General features: G+C 60.1%; 1 protein-coding gene across 5 annotated transcripts in view; it reads left to right on the forward strand.

Annotated features, from left to right (window-relative positions):
• CARD11 (caspase recruitment domain family member 11) overlaps positions 1 to 17,411 on the forward strand; it is a 56,164-nt gene extending 38,753 nt beyond the window's left edge. For 3 of the 5 annotated variants that reach the window (XM_072943401.1, XM_072943403.1, XM_072943405.1), the window contains exons 12-25: positions 1,634 to 1,716; positions 2,732 to 2,832; positions 3,757 to 3,809; positions 5,742 to 5,874; positions 6,369 to 6,570; positions 7,034 to 7,160; positions 9,186 to 9,426; positions 9,986 to 10,082; positions 10,457 to 10,552; positions 12,042 to 12,177; positions 12,965 to 13,144; positions 13,484 to 13,608; positions 14,803 to 14,918; positions 16,746 to 17,411. In XM_072943401.1, the coding sequence (XP_072799502.1) occupies positions 1,634 to 1,716; positions 2,732 to 2,832; positions 3,757 to 3,809; positions 5,742 to 5,874; positions 6,369 to 6,570; positions 7,034 to 7,160; positions 9,186 to 9,426; positions 9,986 to 10,082; positions 10,457 to 10,552; positions 12,042 to 12,177; positions 12,965 to 13,144; positions 13,484 to 13,608; positions 14,803 to 14,918; positions 16,746 to 16,950 (1,895 nt within the window). In that variant the 3' untranslated portion in view covers positions 16,951 to 17,411. The remainder of the gene's footprint in view (positions 1 to 1,633; positions 1,717 to 2,731; positions 2,833 to 3,756; positions 3,810 to 5,741; positions 5,875 to 6,368; positions 6,571 to 7,033; positions 7,161 to 9,185; positions 9,427 to 9,985; positions 10,083 to 10,456; positions 10,553 to 12,041; positions 12,178 to 12,964; positions 13,145 to 13,483; positions 13,609 to 14,802; positions 14,919 to 16,745) is intronic. The other 2 variants (XM_072943402.1, XM_072943404.1) reach the window with 1 other exon arrangement.
• Positions 17,412 to 21,312: the final 3,901 nt, after the last annotated feature.

Below are 21,312 nucleotides of genomic sequence, written 5' to 3' on the forward strand. Positions count from 1 at the left end.
TGACATTCGCTGTCACGGGAGAGGGCAGGGCCCCCGACCACGGAAATGTCATGTTTATGGTCCCCTCCCCGTGGGTCTGTCCAGAGCCGCCTGATGCTTCAGCTGAACTTGCATTTCTGCTCCTGGCCTGTTGGCCGGAGGACCACTTGGTCTCCCTCCCAGCCTTACGGCTAGACCGCCCCCGGTGTGTTGAGGCTGCTGGTTCAGCCGTGAGCCCCTGGTTCTCCAAGAGACGCTGTCTTCTGAAGTCCTCTCGCTCCTCCTCAGCGCGACTCTGGAGTGACAATTAGCTAGCAAGGGTTGCCCAGGTGACCGAGCACCTGCTGGCTTCCAGGTGCTGGCAGGTCCACATAGACACTCCCACAGCCCACGCGCTCGGGCAGGGCCACTGGTGAGGAGGTAGAAAGTGGCTCTGGAACCCAAGAGAGAAGTCGGGAGCAGTCGGGAGCAGTCGCAGGAAGATTGGAGAAGGATCTGCCAAGAGGGGGACGTGTAGACTGTGCCTGGAAAAGGGAGAATTGAGGCCACTGGGCCGGGCCGCTGGAAGGGCCCGCCAGGATGGAGCAGGAAGCAGAGGCGGGGACGAGGAGCCTGCAGAGCGCACAGTGCAGAGAAGTGTGGTGCCTTCTGGGGCTTGGAGCCCGACAGCACTGGAAACAAGCCTGTGGAGGGGATGGCCAGGCCCAAGTTCGTGGACTTCACCCCTCCAAGGGGCTGTGAGGAGACAGGGGGACCAGGGTTCCAGTTTGGGCTTGACCTGGTGGGAGCAGAGGAGGGGCACCGGGGAAAGGGCGCCCTGAGCTGGGGACTTGGCCACTTCCTTAGTGACCAGATCAGGTGGTGTGAAGGTCCTGGGGCCTATAGAAATAGAGAGGGCATTTGTGCCCAGAAGGGAGGAAGGGGTGCAGTAGGGCCGGAGCCTTACTGGCTGCCTGACATGGGTGCTGGGCCAGGGAGGGAATGTGGTTCCCCCGCTCTGGGGAGGCACAGCCTGGGGCGCTTGTGTGGGCGTAACACATGTGCACGTGCTGCAAGGCGTAGGGCCTGGGAAAGCTGACCGCTCTCCTGCAGCAGGAAGAGGGCCAAGAGAGTGTGTAGGGGCCCCTCGGGCAGCGCCGCAGGAGTGGGAGGGGCACCACACCCTGTTCCCACGGCCGACCCCAGTCAGCCTGTTTATGGGGCTGGTGGGGTCCCATCCGATATTGGGGTAGCTGGGCAGGGACGTCCCTGCCCCACAAGAGACACCTCCTCCCAGTCTCCCTGTTCCATAGAGGGCCGACTGGGGACGCCCGCCTCAGTCCTCCAGACACAGGGCATCGTGCAGCCCTGACGGAGCCCCATGGGCCTGGCTGGGGGCGGGACGTGTTTGGGGAAAGACCAGGCTGCCCTCCAGGAGCCTACAGCTGGGTGGGCAGGTGAGAGGAGAAGGTTTCGAGAGCTCTTCCTCCAAGGAGACAGGAGAGGAGGCTGCCTCCCACCCTCCCTAGGAGGACGTGACCCCCAGACAGGACGTCCCCACAGACATAGTGCTCCGGGGGCTCCCAGTGACCTTTCCCTCCCCTCTCTACCCCCTCTCTTTTCTCCCTCAACCCCGCCTCCCCCCTGTACCTCCTGCCCGTCTCACTGAGGACAGGGAGGGGACATGAAGAGGACGGCATGGACGTCAGCCCCAGTTCCTCCAGGTCCCTGCCTGTCACCAACTCCTTCTCCAAGATGGTGAGTGGGGTCCACTCCCTGGCTTCGTGTCCCCCCGCCACAGGCCTGGCCCCTTTGCTTTCCTCTCCCAGGGCTGCAGCCCAGGCCCTCCTTATGTTTATTTAAAGATGTTTCCAGGGCCTCACGATGTATTTACACCTTCTTGCCATCTCCTTTCCCAATTTAACACTTGGTGGGAGGAAGAGATGGGCCCTGGTGGGGCTGCCATGAATGGCACAGACGGCTGAAATGCCTGCCACAGCTCCCCAGCCCCGGGCAACTCCAGCAGCCGGAGACGCTGGTGGCTGGCAGGGCCTGAGCAGCTGGAGACACACACACATGCACACACCAGAGCAAGGCCTGCCTCAGTCAGGCCCACCTGGGCAGAGCCAGGCAAGGTCCCCACGACCCCTCCAGGGAGGCAGCAGAAGGTGTGGGATTAGAAATTCTAACCCTGAGGGGAAGCCCTGGGAAGCCTGTCAGCTCAGCTCAGAAAATCAGGCCCTGGGGGAGGCAGAGATTTGATAAGGAATGACTCCCGACTGAGTGCGGCTCTGGGAGGTAACATCCAAGGTTCTTATTTAAGGCAGCCCTTGCCAGGAGCCAGCGGGCCTGGTTTCAAAGGGTGGCCCTCCAGCAGCTGAGCTCTCTGCGTGGGCATCCGTTGCCCCCACCCCCACCCCCACCAGCCTGCAGGTGCCCGAGGCCGGGCGGCCCTGGGGACAGGGAGCTCAGCCTGTTCTGGGCACAGACAAGGCACCACCTCGAGGGTTTCCATCCGCCTTTCCCTGCCCGCTCCCAAGGCGAGCAGATGTTCGAGCAGATGTGCACCAGGCTCGTCGGCTGCGGCCGCCCCAGGCTGAGCGCGAGCCTTCTCTGGCCAAGGTCACCGCTCGGGACCAGAGGGCCGGCCCGCACTGCCTATGTAGGAGGCAGGGACACATCTACATTTAGCCCCAGCGTGTGTAACACTGATGCCCACGGAGGCGCAGCGCGTAGACACCTGGCCCCCGTAACACACCATGTGTGTCTAAAGCAGCCGCACAGGAGCCGTTCCAGTATCATGTCAATCACCGCCGAGCCCCCAGGAAACGACTCCATCGTCAGACGCTATAAGGAAGATGCGCCGCATCGGAGGTGGGTGACAGGTGGAGGGAGGAGGCAGGACACCTTCCCGGTGCCTGCTGTGCCACTCGACACTAACTGAGCCATCCTCAGGGACCTGGAAACACTGGGGGCAAGATGGTGTCCGTTGTAGAGTTGGGGAGGCTGGGGCTCAGAGAAGGGATGTGACTTTCCCAGGGTCACCTGCCAGCTAGCCAGCGATGAAACCTGCGTCACTCTGCCCCATGCCACCCGGAAAGCAGGTTTCTCCATCCCGTGGTTCCAGGTTTGGCTTTTTCTGCCAAAGAGAGACCCTTTGAATGTCCCCCCGTGTTCCTACTCCCTCCTGCCTTTTGGAAGCCATCTGTGTCCCCAACGAGGACACACTAGAGATACAGCTGGGCAGCCAGGTGCTCCCAGTCAGCTGGGTGCTGAGCATGCCGCGTTCAAAGTCAGAGCTTGCTGGTGACTCTGGAAGGGCCGAGCACGAGGAGTGGCCGGTGGGGCCAGATCGACATCTCTGGCCCTGCCAGCAGCCTGGTCCGGGCCTCGTCACTCCACCGCAGGAACCACACGGAAACAGCGTAAAGCTCGGGGGACACGCTCACGCCTCACTCCCTCCCAGCCCTGTGTGAGGCGGGCCCAGCTGTTTCAGGGCCGTCGCATGATGCAGCCCGTCTGAGCACAAATGATACTGTGTTCTTTGTGTCAAGGAAGAGGAGTGAGTGGGAGATAGCAGGCAGGCTGGCAGGGACTCCTCACACCGGCCAGTGTGGCCTCTGCGGGCTGCCGGAGCATCCAGCCTCGGGCAGCCCTTCCTTGGCCCACAGCCCTCCACCCACCTTCCTCACCCACCTGTCCCACCCTCTCGGAACCAAAGCTTCTCAGGCAGCCAGAACATTCCAGAAGCTTCCTGCACACAGTTAGGAGAACTCCTTGTCCCCTTGTATCTTGCAGCACAGTTGAAGAAGACAACGACAGCGGTGGGTTCGACGCCTTAGACCTTGACGGTAGGTGCCCAGCGGACCTGAGAGGCATTGCCAGTGTGGCAGCCACATCGCCCACGTCCCGAGCCTCCAGCGGGGCCCGCCGGGGGCGAAGCCTTGCACACAGCAGGGCCCTCGGACACATGTGTGCGATGGACTCCGGGAGAGCCGTCTGTGCACGTGGGGTCAGGCCTCCGTCCTGGGCCGGGGAGCACCCGGGGAGTCTGTCCTTTGTTTCACAGGGGTGGGGCCCACCCTGATGCTGAACACAGAGTCCAAGTTAGGTCTGAGTTTTTAAGAAAGAGTAGCTCTTGTGATTGTCGCCGAGCAGCGTGGCAGTGCTCACCCTGGGTCCCTCAGGTTCACGGACTCTTGACAACTGTTTGCAGAAACCTCTTACTGTCCTCACTGTCAGACGAAGAAACAGGCTCTTAGGGAGGTGGGGGCAGTGTGGTGGAGGTGGCCTCGGAGCAGGGAGCCCTCTTAAGAATCCGGATGTTAATTAAGGTATTAACCAACCTCAACAAGACAAGTGGTGGGAAGGGGCGGGGACCCAGGCATGGAGATGGGGCGAGCAAGGCCGGTGTTCATCCCCCAGAATTGGAGGTGTGGGGCAGGCAAGCACTGGGGAGGCTGGGGGTGCGTGGTAGCCCCAAGCCAGCCCCAAGGGCAGAGCTGGTATGAGGAAGGAGGACAGTCCCTTGTCCCAGAACATGCCACGCAGGGCAGGGAACCAGGGCTCTGTGTGCAGGGAGTACGCACACAGCCACCACCCCTTACAGCTGGGAGGTCTGGTTCAGCCCAGCACACAGTGAGCCCCAGCGCCTCGCCAGGCCTTCCAGGTGCATGGGACACAGAGACTCGTGCCCCCAAGCCCTCGCTGCAGACTGTGGTGGTGGAGCTGTGAGCCAGTGGAGGAGGCCAGCGCAGGTTTGCAAAGCTGAGCTTCTGACCGGGGCAGGAGCAGGGTGTGTTCAGGCCTCTCCGGAGTTGTCCTGGCGCCTTGGGATGTTGCAGCGTCCCCCGGCCTCTCCGGAGCTGGCAACGTGGAGACTGGCTCAGAATCCTCCAGGCGTGGCCTGCCAGCCCCCTTGGCTCCCCACACCTGGCCTCCGCCCCTCGCCAGCTCAGGCTGCCAGCAGATAAAACGGGAGATGAGCGGCTCTCCTTAATTGGGGACCATCAGAAGCTATCAAGTGTTAAAGAGAGGTCGGCACCTCATAGATGCTGGGCCGTGGGAGGAACTAAAGGAGTGTGGGGAGGGAGGGCTGGGAAGAGCATTCTGGGCAGCGGTCCAAAGTGTTTTGCAGTGTGGGGACAAATCCCCTTTGCAGAGAAGCCTTTGTTATCAGCCCGGAGCAGGGCTTGCCGATCTGCCATCCCAGCAGCCTGCGCTGTGTGGGCCGGGCGTCTCTCCCCCGGGGTCCTCAGGGTTTCACTGCGTTGGAAGGAGAGGGGCTTCTGCACTCGGTCCAGACCCCGTTCTTCTAGCCACACTCCCATCCCAAAGAAGCCGGTAGGTGGTCGTGAGACCTAAGGTTCCGAGATGAAAACACGGACACCAGTTTAAAAGCAGAATGAGCGCCTGCTGGTGGAGACCCCTTTTCCAGATACAAAAAGAAAGAAAAAGTCTTAAAAAACAGATGGTTGGCGAGGCATTCTACCGAGAGGGGACTCTTGTTTGGAGGCAGGAGAATGGCTCTGTTGGAGAGGATGCAAGGACTGAAGCCCCTGCCCCCAGGGTCTCAGGGACCAGGGACTGGCTAACCGAGGCTGCCCTTCCCCAGGCTCCCTCGTCTGGGGGAGTGGGCAGCATTTCCCGGGAGGCAGGCAGGGAGGAGCAGGGGCTGGTGGGCCCAGGCTGACCTCCCTCGGACGTCCCCGCAAGTCCGTGGGCTGCCCTCCCTGCTCCGCCAGCCACCCCCTGTTCCTGATGGGCCCATCACCCTCTTGCAGATGACAGTCACGAGCGGTGCTCCTTCGGACCCCCCTCCGTCCACTCCTCCTCCTCCTCTCACCAGTCCGAGAGCCTGGACGCCTATGACCTGGAGCAGGTCAACCTCATGTTTAGAAAGTTCTCTCTGGAAAGGTACCAGGGTCGTGGCAAAGGGGAGGCTGGGGTGGGCGGCAGGGAGGGGGGATCCCCTGCGAAGGAGATCGTCCCGTCGCCCAAGAATCAGAGTCCGGTAATCACAGCCCCAGAGTCAGCAATCACTTCCCCTGAGCCCTGAGCAGGCCCAGAGAGGAAGGGGCTGGCCCCAGGCCACACAGCCTCGCAGAGGCAGGGGACCGGAGTCCGACATCTGACCAGCCCCCGGCCCCGTTGGTGTGGGCTGTGCCATGCAGCGCTCGTGGTGTGCGAGAAGGGACAGGCCTCCACTGCACCCGGCTCGAGCGGTCCGGCGAGCGTGACCTCAGGCTCACAGCAGCATTGCCCATGGCCCCTGCTTCCTGTCTGCTGTCACAGTGGGAGCCTGTTGCCAGCTCTCTCCCAGGGAAGCTGCACCCTGCGCCCCGCCCTCTGTTGTCCTGGCAGGGGTCCCGACGACGGCTGCCTAACAGCCATCTTCTCTCCCGACCCAGACCCTTCCGGCCGTCGGTCACGTCCGTGGGGCACGTGCGGGGCCCGGGGCCCTCGGTGCAGCACACCACGCTGAGTGGTGACAGCCTCATCTCCCAGCTCACCCTGCTCGGGGGCAACGCCAGCGGCACCTTCGTCCACTCTGTCAAGCCGGGCTCCCTGGCCGAGAAGGCCGGCCTCCACGAGGGCCACCAGCTGCTGCTGGTAAGGGGCTGGGGCGGGGGGTCGGCAGCACAGCCAGAGCGCCCGGGGCTTCCCCTCCATCCCCCCTGCAAGTTGGCTGCTGACAGCGCGTGGACCCCCACCACAGGCCTCGCAGTAAGCTGCGGATCCTGGGCAGGAGGCGGGAGCCGCGAGGGGCAGGTGGTCAGCTGCGCCTCTCCAGTTCCTTCTCTGAGACTCCTTGTTCGTGTTTCTAGAGCCTGTGCATCCACACATGCGCAGCACACGCGTACACCCCCAGCACACACACACACATGCCCTGCACACGCGTGCTCCAGGTGGCGGACAGGAGGCATGTGGACCCCGCCTGGAGGGGTGCTCTCATCCCGCGGGGTGCTGCGCTGGTCCTCACTGGGGGCAGGCGCTTTTACTCCCGGGGGGCTGTCTCACCCCGCAGCTCTGCTGGCTGCAGAGCCCAGCAGAACAGCGTGTCTCTGGTATCTAGCTAGAAGGCTGCATCAAAGGCGAGAGGCAGAGCATCCCCTTGGATACATGCACGAAGGAGGAGGCGCACTGGACCATCCAGAGATGCAGTGGCCCCATCACCCTGCACTACAAGGTCAACCAGGAAGGTGAGGCCGGCAGGACACCAGACGGGGTGGGACCTTGCATTGGTGCCCTCCACTGCACACCTACTTGGGGAGAAGCGGCAGTCTTGGCCCCGCCAGGAGGGCTGGGGGGCAGGTGTGGGACAGCAGGCAGGGACAGGCAGACGGCGTGAACACACCTGCCCCGCGCACCCCGCAAGCAGGCTACCAGCCCGGGGCCGCGTCCCCGCCGGGCTGAGGTTGGCTTCCTCTCTTGGGCAGCTCCGAGGTGGCCCCTCCAATGCCAGCGGGTCCACTGGGCCACAACGCAGCCAGGCGGTTGGCTCCGGGGCCCCGGCACCAGGACAGCCAGGCCGCACCTCCTTCTCTTCTGGCCTCTGGCAGCTTTTTCACGGAGCCTCCTCTTTCTCGGCCGAGACTCCTGGGCAGTGTCTTTCCTCTTCCAAAGCCTGAGCTCTCTTTCTCACCTCTGGGTTTTTTCCTGCACGATTATGTCTGCAGCTGGGTCTTATTTTTAACCACCTGGGCTCATGAATGTTTCAGCAGAGCATAAATAGCCACTCTCTCCCTCGCCGTCCCCCTGCTGCCGTCTGCTTGCCCGCGCTCCTTCCCGGCAGCGCCTGGTCGGTGCGGAAGATAATCAGGAGGCCCCGACCCAAACGCAGGGCCCGGCCGCCACCTCCCGCGGCCGCGCTCCTCCCCGCTGCCAGGCCTGGCCTCCCGGCCCCCCTCACCGTGCAGTCAGTCTCGGGCCCCACCCTGCGCACTGGCCCGAGTTGTAGAACACGGTGTGGGCGGCGCCCCCTGGGTCTGTGCAGCAGCAGAGCCCTGCGTCTGGAATGCGACGAAGGAGGGGGTCCCTCTGGCAGGGTCCCGGGTGGTGGTGATGGGTGTTGCCTCCAGCCAGGTGGGTGGAGGGGCCCGGCTGGGCCTCCCTGGTGATCAGAGCCTGCCGGCTGCAGTCTCCCTGGCACGTGTGGTGTGGCCACTTGACAAGCTATTCATGGGCCGGCTGTTGGGACTGTTTCAGCTTCCACTGTATTATGTAGCTCTCCGCACGTGGGGCTGATTTCGGAATTTACTTACGGCTTTACGTCACGGACGTCTGCAGAAAGTTCACGGCGTTTATTGCATTCATGGTTTTATGCCCTGCTTCCTTCCGAAGGGGGTTATAAAAATGTACACTGACGGACAATGGTGTTAACTAAGGTTGAAACGTGTGTGCCGTGCTCCCAGCACTTGGGGAAACCTGTTCAGCAGCGTCTGCAAAGCTACTCGTGCACGTAATCAGTGACCTAGTAATTCTGTGCGTGTCCCCAGGAGAAGTGGGTACACACGTGCACAAAGGTGGGGGTAAGAATGTTCACGGCGGCGTTACCCACAATAGCCATAACCGGGGGTGGCACAGGTGTGCACCCCTGGAGGGGGTGAGTCCGCACCTCGCGCAGGACTGCACGCGATGAGGAAGGGCTCATGATGCTACGTCGCAGCATCTCGGGCGAACCTCACAGGCGTGAGGCTGAGCAGGAGAAGCCAGGCACGGAGAGCACGTACCATCTGCTTTCGTTTTCGTGAAGTGAGGCGAGCTTACCTGTGCTGCCAGCAGTCAGCCTGGCGGTTCCCCGTGAGGGGTCCTGGCCGAGGGGGCAGGAGAGAGGGTTCTGAGTGGTAATTACCCAGGTGTACACATTTAGGAAAATTCGTAGCTCTGAATACTTAAGGATAATGGGGTTTACTATGCGTAAGTTATGCACTGAGTAAAGGAAAAAAATGAGAAAACACAAGCACCGTTTAATGGTGGGAAGGACACGGGGATCGTAGCGGAGATCCTAGACTTGCTGCAACTTGGCACAAAATTTCGCTCTGAGCTTCCTGGCAGCTAGGATGAAGAGGGGAACCCATCAGGGGCCCAGCTCCTTATTCACTGGAGGATGGCTGTTTCCCTAACCACAGACCCAGGGAGGAGTGGCGTCATCAGAGTGGTCCAGTGGCGGGAGGCCCTTCCCCGACAGCTAGCTGGTGCTGCTCTGACCTCCTGCCCACCTGCAGGGTACCAGAAGCTGCTGAAGGACATGGAGGAGGGCCTGATCACGTCAGGGGACTCCTTCTACATCCGGCTGAACCTGAACATCTCCAGCCAGCTGGACGCCTGCTCCATGTCGCTGAAGTGTGATGACGTCGTGCACGTCCGTGACACCATGTACCAGGACCGGCCCGAGTGGCTGTGCGCGCGGGTCGACCCCTTCTCGGACCACGACCTGGATGTGGGCACCATCCCCAGCTACAGCCGGTGAGGCCACAGCCGGTGCAGCCGAGGGGGCCGTGCACAGGGGCTCACGGGGAGCCGTGGCCTGCAGAAGAGCGAGCCTCTCCCCGTTCCCTCTTCCTCCACGAGGCCCTCCCTGCCTCCCTGGGGTGTTGCTCTCTTAAATACCGTTGCTTCAGTAAATCTCGGCGTGCCCGATTTCCATCTTACTAGTCAGCTTGGCGCTTGATTTTACGTTCTCTTGTGTCCACCAGTCATCTCCCCTGTAGCACCCCCCCCCCAGCCTGGCCAGACGCCCCAGGCAGCTGTAAGGCTCCCAGAGCTTCTAACACCATTGCCCAGGACAGCCCTGCCAGGTCAGTAGACCTGAGTTACAGATGAGGAAACGGAGGCTCAGGGAAGTTAAGTGACTGCCCCAGCACCACAGTGAGTCAATGTTGAGTCCTCTCTGGAGTAGCCCGGGGTTCAGAGCCCACACCCTAAATAGGGACCCTGCCCAGGCCAGGCCCCCATCAGCTTCCCCGGCCTCAGCCCTGGGGTCTGCTCCAGCCCGAGGCTCCAACCCGCCTCCTCGCCTCCCCAGAGCCCAGCAGCTCCTCCTGGTCAAACTGCAGCGCCTGATGCACAGGGGCAGCCGGGAGGAGGCAGACACGGCCCACCACACCCTGAGGACCCTCCGGGTAGGTCAGCCAGCACCCTGCTGGCGGCGCACCACCCCCTGGGGCCTTCTTCGGAGAGGGTGCCAAGTGGGAGGCATCAATCTCAGGATGGTGGGTTGCTGGGGACTGGGTTCCTTAGGAACATGCCCCGCTTCCAGAAGGGACTCTGCCCTCTGCGCCCTCCCCCAACTGTGCTGCGGCCTCCTCTTTGCTCTCTGGTCTCTGTTGGCACAGGTCCCGTGGCCCTTCCTGCCGCTGAGCTAAACTCCTGCCTGGAGTGCATTCCGCCTTCGGCTCCGAGGCGGGCTGGGGGACGGCCCGTTCTCAGCAGCATTAATGTGCTCATGTGGCCGACCAAGCCCAGCAGGTCTGACGGGATGACAAACTGATTTCAGAACACCCTGCAGCCAGAAGAACCGCTTCCCACCACGGACCCCAGAGTCAGTCCCCGCCTGTCGCGAGCAAGCTTCCTTTTCGGCCAGCTCCTGCAGGTACAGCTCCCCCGCGTGCCCACTGACTTTTTGATCACATTTTGCTGTGGCCCTGCCCTCTCCCGTCCCATTTTATCCTCACAGTGACTGGTTGGTACACAGTCTCTGCACCTGTTGGAAGAAACCTCACTTTCATAAAAGATTTGAGGAAACTTAGGGCTAAAAGAAATTTAAACATATTAGGTGTTCAAATATTAGTAGAAAAATCAGAAACAGTGAATCAGGAGAGGAAAACAAGCATTCCAGAGACCCAGGTCAGTTTAGTCCCTTAGATTGAGCTTTCAGTTTCCCTCTGAGCATCCCAGCAGCCAAGGGGAAAAGGGAAACCCACAGATTATTTAAATCTTATCTGACACAGAAATGTTTTAGCTCTTTGGGACCAGAAAGAATCTTTTCCTTGTACTTAATCCTAAAAGGAAGGATTTTTTTTTCCTTTTTGGCATAGATCATTACATGAGGAACGTTTAATAGTCTAGTTGGTGATGTATTCAGGAGTGATTTCACATAAACGCCGAAGTATCCTGTACAGCCTTTCTCTCTATCACCAGCCAACAAAAGCTGAGGGAATACTATTAAGATGTGTAGCCTTTCAAGGATGTTCCTGTGTCGGCACCGTGCTAATTAGGCCCCAGTGGAGCTGGTGTGTCATTCCACTGCTCCATCCTAATGTTGGAACATAGGGAACCCAGAGGCATGGTTCATGATGTGACCCTAAAACCCAGGGAGAGGGGAACAGTCAGCAGGAAGACACTCACGGAGGTGGAAGGGAGCCCTTGTGAAGTCTGAGGCCGTCCCGAAGGCAGGACCACGTGAGACCACACATTATTGTGTCTACACATCACACATGAATCCAAAGCCCTGAGCTTCTGGGTGACTCAGCCAAAGGCCAGTTAACAACAGAGTGAGGCCAACATCCCAGCTCCCTGGAGTCTCCTCCCTGCAGAAGGAGGGTAGGGAGAGACTCAGAATAGCCCAGGCAGTATGGTGCCCACCCCTCCACCCTCCGGGACTCAACTCTGAATTATAGAGGGATGCAGGCACTCCCCTAGACCACTCGGGGATGCTGAGGCCAGAGGTGAAGTCACCTGCTCCCACCCAGCAGGTGGGCAGTTTGTCGGCGGTCGGCCAGTGGAGGCTCCCAGCCAGGAGTCTTCTGCAGCTGGGGCGCTCCAGGCCCCATGGTGCCAGCAGTTCCCCCAGACATGGGTGGGATTGCAGAGGGCGCTCCATGGAGGGCCTGTTTGCGACCAAACCCCACCTCCCGCCGCCATGGCAAGTCATGCCCACCTAGGGAGGAGAGAGTGCATGTTTATTCACTTACTTACCTACTACCAGCATCCCGAACTTGAAAAACTTGTGCCACCTGCTAGGGGTCTGCTGTCGTTAGAGGGGAGGTGACTGACCCAGGCCCCCATGGCAGAGCTGGGACCTGAACAGAGGTCTGCCCCAGCACGGGTTGGGAGCCTCCCGCAGCCCCCTCTGCCTCCAGTTCGTCAGCAGGTCCGAGAACAAGTACAAGCGGATGAACAGCCATGAGCGCGTGCGCATCGTCTCGGGCGGCCCGCTGGGGAGCCTGGCCCGGTCCTCGCTGGACACCTCCAAGCTCCTGACCGAGAAGCAGGAAGGTGTGGTGCCAGCCGCCCAGCCCCTCCCTGCTCCCCACGTCCGGCGGCCTCGGGGGGTGTGGGTGGGCCACAAGGGTCCCCGAGAACAGTGCTGGAACGGCTGCTCCCCCGCAGGGGGCTGCTGCCCTGGGAGGAGCCGGCCGGCCCAGGCCACGAGGCCCTCAGGGCCTCCCGGGGCGGCACCCCGCTACGCGTGTCCCCAGCCGCCGCTCGCTGTACTTGGCTCAGATACCCGCGTTAACTGCAGCTGTTTGCTGTGAGCGTGCACTTACTGACTCCTCTCCCCACTGAGTGCTGCTCACTGTGTATCATAAAGTGGGCCAGGGGCCACCCAGTGCACGGTCCCCCATGGGAGGCCCGCCCCCCAGCCTGCGTCCCAGGGCCAGGCCCCTCCCTGGATGGCTCAGCACCTTCTCAATTGTGTCCCAAGGGTGTCACACGCTTCTTGTGGGCCTCCCGCCGCCACTGCCTCCTTCTCCACCACCTCCCCTCCTCCCCCACCTCCCCCTCCTCATCCTCCCCAACCCGCACCATCGCCCCTCCTGGCACGTGAGCAGGGCTGTCTGCCTGGCTTGGTGCTGTCGCCCCAGCTCCCAGAACACAGCCCACAGATCACTCCACAAACTTTCTTGGGCGGCCCAAGGGCGGCCCGGGCTATGGGCTCGTGTCGCACTGTGCAGTGGTTTTTGAGGACTACACCCCCAGTGTCCTCCAGCCCCCAAGCAGCTTTCCAGCAGGGCACCCGGGTGTCCCCAGCCCCAGCCACCCCTTCCCTGTCCCCTCCCAGAGCTGGACCCCGAGAGCGAGCTCGGCAGGAACCTCAGCCTGATCCCCTACAGCCTGGTGCGCGCCTTCTACTGCGAGCGCCGCCGGCCCGTCCTCTTCACGCCCACCATGCTGGCCAAGGCGCTGGTCCAGAAGCTGCTCAACTCGGGGGGCGCGATGGAGTTCACCATGTGCAAGCCAGGTGAGCACCCCACATGCGGTACCCACCCCCTCCTCCTCCTCTACCTCCCCCTCCTCCCCCTTGTCCTCCCCTTCCTTTGTCCAGTGAAACTGATTGCTGAGAAGCCACATCCTGAGTGTTTATTAACCAGATCTTCTGCGGGCTGCCGTGGGGAGCTTAAAATGGGACCCTGACTTTGCCCCCCATCGAGAAGCCTCCGGGTCTAGTGGAGGAGTCAAGGTTCATTTAAACGTGGCCAGGAAGGGATCGGACACGCAGCTCTGTGGAGCTCTGTCCCTGGACGGGACGGTTGGCCCAAGACCACCTGTGCTGCCCTCAGGACTGGCCCCCTCTCCACAGATGTTGTCACGAAAGACGAGTTCCTCAGAAAGCAGAAGACAGAGACCATCATCTTCTCCCGGGAGAAGAACCCCAACGCCTTTGAGTGCGTCGTCCCTGCCCACATCAAGGCCGTGGCGGACAAGGTGAGGCAGGCCGGGGCCGGCGGGGCTGATGCCTCCTGGTCGCGCTGCGGGCCGCCTGGGCCACGGGCCAGGGCGGGGCGCAGACCCGCCCCCGCTCCTCGCAGGTGGACCGCCCGCTTCTCCCTCTCTCCCTCTGCTGCGAGCGGGCGTCTCCAAGCCCTGCTCTCCAGGCTCTGACGGGCACGTGTGCTTCAGAACCTCCTTCTCTTTCTGAGAGCTTCCTGGTGCTGGCACTCTGGTTTGCGTTGTTCAGGGATGTGTGTGCCCGGCCATGACAAGGCCAAACGGGAAGTGGGCATCAGGAGGGTTTTGGCTGCGATGCAGGAAAGGCGTCTGCACACAGTCCAGAGTCTTCTAGAGCCAGGCTTTGCGACCCTGACTGGTCCTACGTGTGGAGTTCTTCCTTGCTCCAGCGCCGGGTGAAGGGGGGCTCTCAGCCTCCAGAGCCCGGGCCTCGGCTCCCCGGTGGGCGGTGACCTGGGGGCGGCAGGAGCAGGTGTCCAGCCAGGAACTCCGAATTTGCTGTCCAGCCATCGGTCACTCCCACGCCCTCCCGAGTCATCACACGGATCAAATCACAGGCAGAGCTGTCAGCCAGCCTTGAACAGTTTATTGGGTGTAAAGGTTAGAGTTCTGACAGCTGGAGTGGAGGGGGCGCGTGGGCAGGGTTGGAGCTGAGATAGTTTTAGCTGCGAAGGTGTTGCCCTCCGAGAATCTGCGCTGTTAGGAGTCAAAAGTAGCCACGCTGGTGAGATGGGAGCAGCAACTGGAAGGAGCGCAGGGGGCTGGGCGGTTATCTCTGCCTCTGGACCTTCCAAGTGATGTCCACCCCTCACCTGGCACCCCAGGTGCCTCCGTAGGCCAAAGAGAGTAGCATGTGTGCTCCATGCTGACTCTGAGTCTTATTAAGTTTCCCTGATTCACCTCGGGCCGGGGGCCAGGGCTCTGCCAACACCCATCCCTGTGTGCGGCAGGGGGGCCGGGTGTCCAGACGGGCAGGGCCTTGTCTCTCAGAGGTCAGGTTCCTCCCAGGTCGTTTTCTGGTTCAGCCGGGGATGCTCCAAGCTCTCGCTGCTCTCGTCCCCGGCTCCATCCTGTGGAGCCTGACTCTGCGTCCTGGACCCCTCCCCAGGCACCCCCCCTGGCGGGAGGAGGTGGTGGGCCCCTGCTGACCGCTGGCCGCTGTGCTTGCAGAACAAGCACTGCCTGCTGGAGGCCGGGATCAGCTGCACCAGAGACCTGATCAAGTCCCAGATCTACCCCATCGTCCTCTTCATCCGGGTGTCAGAGAAGAACATCAAGAAGTTCAGGTGGGGCTCCGAGACTCCCCAGGGGCCCCCAGTGTCCGCCCCTGCTCCCCCCACCCCACCCACCAAGAACAGCCGGCTGCTGCATTGGTCCCCTCCCCCGCTCACCCAGGGTCACACAGCCCTGACCTCCAGCAATGGAGACAGTAACCCACACACACACGTGGAGCACGTCCAGGAGGAAAGATGCTGGGAGGGATGGGCGGGCATCACAGGACCCAGGTGGCCCGGGAAGTGGACACTGAAACAGGCGTGCCACGGGGAGGCCAGGCCAGGCAGGTGCAGAGGGCACAGCGGGCACTGAGACCCCGAGGCGGGGATGGCCCAGAGGAGGCTGGCGCGGTGGGCACAGTGGTGAGAGGTGACTTTGTGGCCAAGGGGGTGTCCAGACCACACCAGGCCATATCGGCCATGGAAGGAGGTGACATTTCTTTCCAAGTGGGACGGGAGCTACTGACAGTTTTGAGGAGTGACAGACTGACCTTAACGTGGGATGGAGAGCCCCTGCTGGCTTCTGTGTTGAGACACAGCTTCATGATAGCTGAGCAGGGGGTTGTGATGCTGGAACCAGATCCTGTCTGGCAGGTGATGAGGAAAGGTCTGATTCTGGGCTCAGGTTCAAGGTCAAGCCTGTGTGATATGTTGAAGGCTGAGCTGTGGGATTTAATAGAGGAGGTCAGGATGATGCTGAGGTTGGGGGCCTGCCTGGCATGGCATCGTCTCTGAATCCCATGTCTGCTCGCACAACCTGCAGCTGAGGCTAAGGGACGTCAGGCCCCTCCATTCTTTCCCCAAATATTTACCCAATGCTCGTGAAGGGCCCAGCCTGGGGACCCATGAGCAAGCGTATGAGACTGGGATCCCACCTCACACACCTTAGGGCAGCTGTGTTCAAAACACAGAAGCTAACACGTGTTGGCCCAGACAGGGAGAAGTTGGAGCCCTTGTGCCCAGCTGGTGGGAACGTAGAAGGGTGCAGCTGCCACAGAAAGTAGTGCAGAGGCTCCTCAAAAATTAAGCAGAGACTGACCATGGGATCCAGCAACCCCACTTCCGGGGCTATACCCAGGAGAATCGAAAGCAGGGTCTTGGAGAGATCGGCACACCCCCACTCACAGCAGCCACAGGGTGGAAGCAACTCAAGTGTCCGTTGACAGATGATGGATAAACAAAACAGGTCCATCCATGCGGTGGAATATGATACAGCCTTGAAAAGGAAGGGAATTCTGACACCTGCTACAACATGGATGGACCTTGAGGGCATTATACTAAACGAAATGAGCCAGACACGAAAGGGCAAGTACTGTGTGATTCCACTTATACAAGGTCCCTGGAGGAGTCAGACTCACAGAGACAGAAAGCAGAGGGCGGTTGTCGGGGGCTGGGGCAGTTACTGCTTAGTGGGTAGAGTTTCAGTTTTGCAGGGTGAAAAGTTATGGAGACAGAGGCACAACAGTGTGAATAACTTAACAGGACTGAACTATACCCTTACACACCGTCAGGACGGTAAATGTTACTTTGTACGTCACGTCCTTAACCACAGTTAAAATTTAAAAAGACTTTTTTTTTTAAATCCCGCTTCTCGGGATTTCCATAATGAACAAAGTAAAAAGGCACGGCACACGGGATGCGCAGGGGTAGACGATGTGGAGAAACAAAGCAGGAAGGTAGCGTCAGTGGGGTGGTTGTGGGGTAGGCACAGTGGCGTGGCCGGGCTCTCCCAGGGGGGCAGACAACGGTCCCCAGCACCGGGTCCGCCCAGCCCAGCCTCGGTCGGGCAGCCTCCCCCGTGACGCCCGCCCGGATGTGTCCCTCGCCCTCCGCCCGCAGGAAGATGCTGACGCGGCCCGAGACGGAGGAGGAGTTCCTGCGCCTGTGCCGGCTGAAGGAGAGGGAGCTGGAGGCCCTGCCGTGCCTGTACGCCACGGTGGAGGTGGACATGTGGGGCAACGTGGAGGAGCTGCTGCGCGTCCTCAAGGACAAGATCTGCGAGGAGCAGCGCAAGACCGTGTGGGTGGACGAGGACCAGCTGTGAGGCGGGCGCCGCTGAGTCTGAGCGGGACTCGGCCGGGGTGTGCAGACCCCACCGGGCGATGCCGTGGCGAGCCGGGGCCCCCTGCTGCGTAGACGGCCGAGGGGCTCCATCCTCCCTGGTGACGGAGCCCCCACCCAGGAAGCACTGGGGGCACGTGCAGCTCGGGAAGGAGCAGGGAGTGGTCTTCGCCACCGGAGGCTGACCTGCTGAGCAGGCCAGCCCGGCCGGCGGGAGGAGGGAGGCAGGACCGCATGAAGGACACAGAGCCAGGTCTGAGGTCAGCGGCCCCAGGAACCTGGAGCAGCAATTGAATGTAACACATGGGACAGGTGTGCTGCCCACAGGGCGGGGACCCTGAAAGCCAGGGGTCTGCCCGCCCGCGGGACTCAATGCACATTCACACGCAGAAGGGGACATGCACCATGCTACTATTTTTCTTGCATTAAAATTTCTCTTATTTCCTTGTTTTCAGCCACTTTTTTTTAATGTAATAGTTTGCAGGGGTTTTCAGCTCTTGCCACCATCCTAAACTCAAACGGCCTTCAGCGAGCTCAGTTCAGGCCCCATGTCATGTGCAGGGTGGAGGTAGGATGACTGTATGGCCCAGTTTTCTCAGGACAGGCCTGATTTACCCTGGGGGTTGGGACTAATTACTCTGGTTTGACTAAGATTTGTCCTGATGTGGACGATTAATTATATCATGACCCTGGGAAGGGCCCCCTGTCTACATGCCTGCATCCCTGACTCGAGCCTGAGGCCAGGCCCCGCGCCCTCCCTGCACGCGTCCTCCATGTGTCTGTGCAGGTACTGCTCCTGCGTGGTGCAGCCTTGCGCTGTCCTGCAGGAGGGAGCACGTGGGTAAGGCCCTCTGGCGGGTTTGCTCCCCACGGCCCAGGAGCCACACTTCCTCCACGGAAGACAGCAAGGGCCCTGTGGGTCCTTGGGCCATTCTTCTCCTTGACCCCCATCAGTGCAGACTTTCCAAGTATGGACCAGCAGGCACAGCCAGACCAGGCCAGCTCCAGCCTGGCACCATGCCAAGTATTCAGCAGCTGGTGGGTGGCCGGCTGGGGTTCAGACCTAGGTCTGTGTGTTCCTGGGAGCTGTGGGGGCAACCACTAGTTGACAATCCAGTATCCACACTTGTTTCCTCATTAACAGAATCTTGATTTTATCCTGAGAAACTGTGCACAGCTTAAAGACTATAGCTCCCAGCCTCCCTTGCAGCCAGAATAATCAAGGAACTGTAAGGCAAGTTTGGGGTAGAGACAGAACAGCCCTTCCTTCAGTTTCCTGTGTAGAACACAGACGTGATGGCTGGAGCTCCAGCAGCCATACGGGATCTTGAGGTGACCTTGAAGGTAGAAACCCTGCAGAGGCTGGTGGAACAAAAAGATAGGAGAAGCCAGAGTCACTGATAACAGTTTGGAGCCCAGGACTGCTGCGTAGGTTTCTTTCACATGAAACTGAAATAAATCTTTATTTTGTGTTAAGTGGCCATTATTTGGGTTCTCAGTTACTTGCAGCCTAGAGCAATTCTTAATGACATAGGAGCAACACTTTCCTTTAGTTTCAGATACCATGGATGTGAGTTGACTGTCTGGTACGTTTTTGCCACATATTGAAGATGTGAATTATGAATAAAAGAACTCTTAGTAAAGACCTCATCCTAAAAAACAATGCCGTGTGTCCTATAGCATCGTCTAGCGTTACACCCCTTAGAAGCCACATCAGCACCACGGAACCCTGGGAAGTGTGGGACGGGGTGGGAGGTGAGGGTCCTGGGCAGGGGCCACTCCTCTCCCCACTCCGCCTGGTCCAGCTCTACACCACCAGGTCTGAGTTTGTCAGTGAGTGTGACACCTTTAAGGAAAAAAAGTCCAAAAACCAGTTAGCGATGCTTTTCTCCAGAGCAAGCTGGATTCACTGGGTCTGGAGAGGCCGTGATTCCGGGGTCCAGCCGTGGCTATTCAGGGCCAGACGAGCCACCACACGCGGAGACGGGAGAGCTAGGAGGGCTTCTGCCCCCGCCCTGCTAGAGCTGTAAGGTGAACGGTCCGCCTTCCCCAGGCTTGGAGACCATCGCTTCCTTGTGATGCACCTGGAGCCATGGAGGCAGACGTGACTGGACCAGAGCCCCAGCGTAAAAGGCCGGCTGACTTGTTTGTATCCACTTACTTAACTGCAGAATTCTCAGGCGTTGTGCGGGATAACAAACCCACAGCTTGCCCAGTTTGGAGGGTGAGTGGTGGACAAGGATGGTTAAAAACAAGCCACCCTCGGAGAAATACATCTTAAAAGAATTTGTGAATTTGCCTTGGGTTTTTTCCCAAGTAATTTTCTCCAGGATGCAGGGCTGGGGGTGGTGGGGGAGGGAGAAGGGGAAGGAGGGAGACATGAGTTCCATGTTCTGGGTCACTCCCTGGATGAAAATTGGATGCCGCCGGTGGGAGGCTGGGGCTTGGCGCCCCGGGGAAGTTGGTCCACTTGAAGATTTCAAAGGGGACCCCGACGCCATCTGCTCACGCTCCGGGCCCTCAGCTGCCAACAGCCCAGCAATGGGCAGGAAAGGGGGGCCCGAGGGGCTGGGCAGCGGGGTCGCTGTGCAGAGCTGCCTGCAAAGGCTGCAGCTCGAATGATCGCACCGGGGCCTGCAAGCCAAGGGTTTCCTTTGGAGTCAGCCCAGGACTCAGGGAGGCTGCACAGTGGGGCCCACCACCCGCACAGCAAACCCAGGCCCCAGGCTCTGGGAAGGCCCCTGGGCCAGGCTGACAACACCAGTGACAGACACTCGGTTTGCCTCCAGGAACACCAGCCACGCAGCCCAGAGACCTGGAAAGCACGTTGTGTGCGCAGACCTACACTGTTCTAGGGAGAAAGTCCAGGTGCCTCAGGGGTCCTGTTGTCCCCCAAAAGATGAAGGAAATTGCTCTTGGGTTGGTAAATTTCTTTTAATATTTTACTTTTTATTTACCCTTTTTCTGACATCCGTCTTTTCTTACGTGAATATGTGTTTTTGACCCATGTCACTTCCCCTCTCCCTACAGTTTCCTTTTTTTTTTTAAATGGAGGCCCTTGTGCATGCTAAGCACGCGCTCTACCACTGAGCTGTTTCCCTCCCTCACCAGGTTAGGCAAACGTTAATTATTGTTTGAGCCCCTGCTCTGGACCGAGACCTTTATAAATGTTCTTTCACTTCCTGGTCCCTGATTCCTGATCCCAAAACTCTTCAAGTCTCCTCCGAGGTTTGTCCTTATTCAGGAGACGATTGAGGCTCAGAGAGGTTAAGTAAGTTGACCAAGACCACGCAGCTGATAAGCTGGAACCCCACCCAGGCCTGGCTGGTTTGCTACCTGCAGGCTCTCGGCTAGATCCTCCAATTCAAAGGAGCTGTTTGGGGCCCTGGTGGCATCTGTCGTGCCTCTCCTCTGCTCCTCTAGGGACTGGGGCCGTGGTTGGTGTCCTGGGTCCAGGGCACTGTCTGGTTTGAGGCCAGGTCGCCCAGTGATCAGATTGCGAGAGGCGAGGGTGCGGGAGGGGAACGTCTTTGAGCTCCGGCCTCATGCCGTCATGCTGCTCCCAAAAGGCCTCATTCTCCTACAAGTTGTCCACCTGGGTTGGCGTCCCTCACCCAGCCCTGCTTTGCTCTCTGAGGCTTGTCTGTAGCGGTCTCGCCAAGGTCCACCAGGATGCTGTGGCTACTTGACGGGGAGGCCTGGCCTCCAGCGCCTGCTCCAGCCCCCTTTATTACCCGAAGTGTTCTGCAGGGGCTCCAACAACATCCAGAAAGCCTTGCCTCTGTGCTCTGAGGGCCTGGCACCAGAGAAATCTCCAGAAGCTGAGGGGCCGCTCCGGCTGAGATCTGAACCGAGGCTCCCAGCCTTGGCCTTTGGTTTCAGTTTCAAAGCTCAGGAACCCAAACCAAAAGCAACAGGAAGAGCCCCGCTCTCCCCCACCTCCTCGTCCTGGCTCCCAGCCCCCACCCCCTAGGCCCACTGTGACCTCCGGGGCCACCAGGCTGCAGGTCCCTGGGAGGAAAAGAAGAGAGACCCTGTGGACAGCCCCGTCCTCATGGGTCTGTGACCAAATTGACGGAATCTGCAGCGCAGAACACCTGCCGGGCCTGTCCCCAAGCAGCTGTGGACACAGGGACCTGGGGCATCCACCCATCACCTCCCAGACCAGCTGCGGAACTGGGAGCCTCAGGGTGGGGAGAGGCTTCGAGCAAGATGTGCGGTTCACCTTCATTTTTAATCTGGAACATTTTTTATCCAACTTTAATTGATAAAACATTCAAAGTTCAAAAGCTACATGTTGTAAAAGGCCATGCATTTAAAATTCTCACCCCTCCATCTCCATGAC

Source organism: Vicugna pacos, chromosome 18, assembly GCF_048564905.1.
Source record: "Vicugna pacos chromosome 18, VicPac4, whole genome shotgun sequence".
Lineage (NCBI taxonomy): Eukaryota > Metazoa > Chordata > Mammalia > Artiodactyla > Camelidae > Vicugna > Vicugna pacos.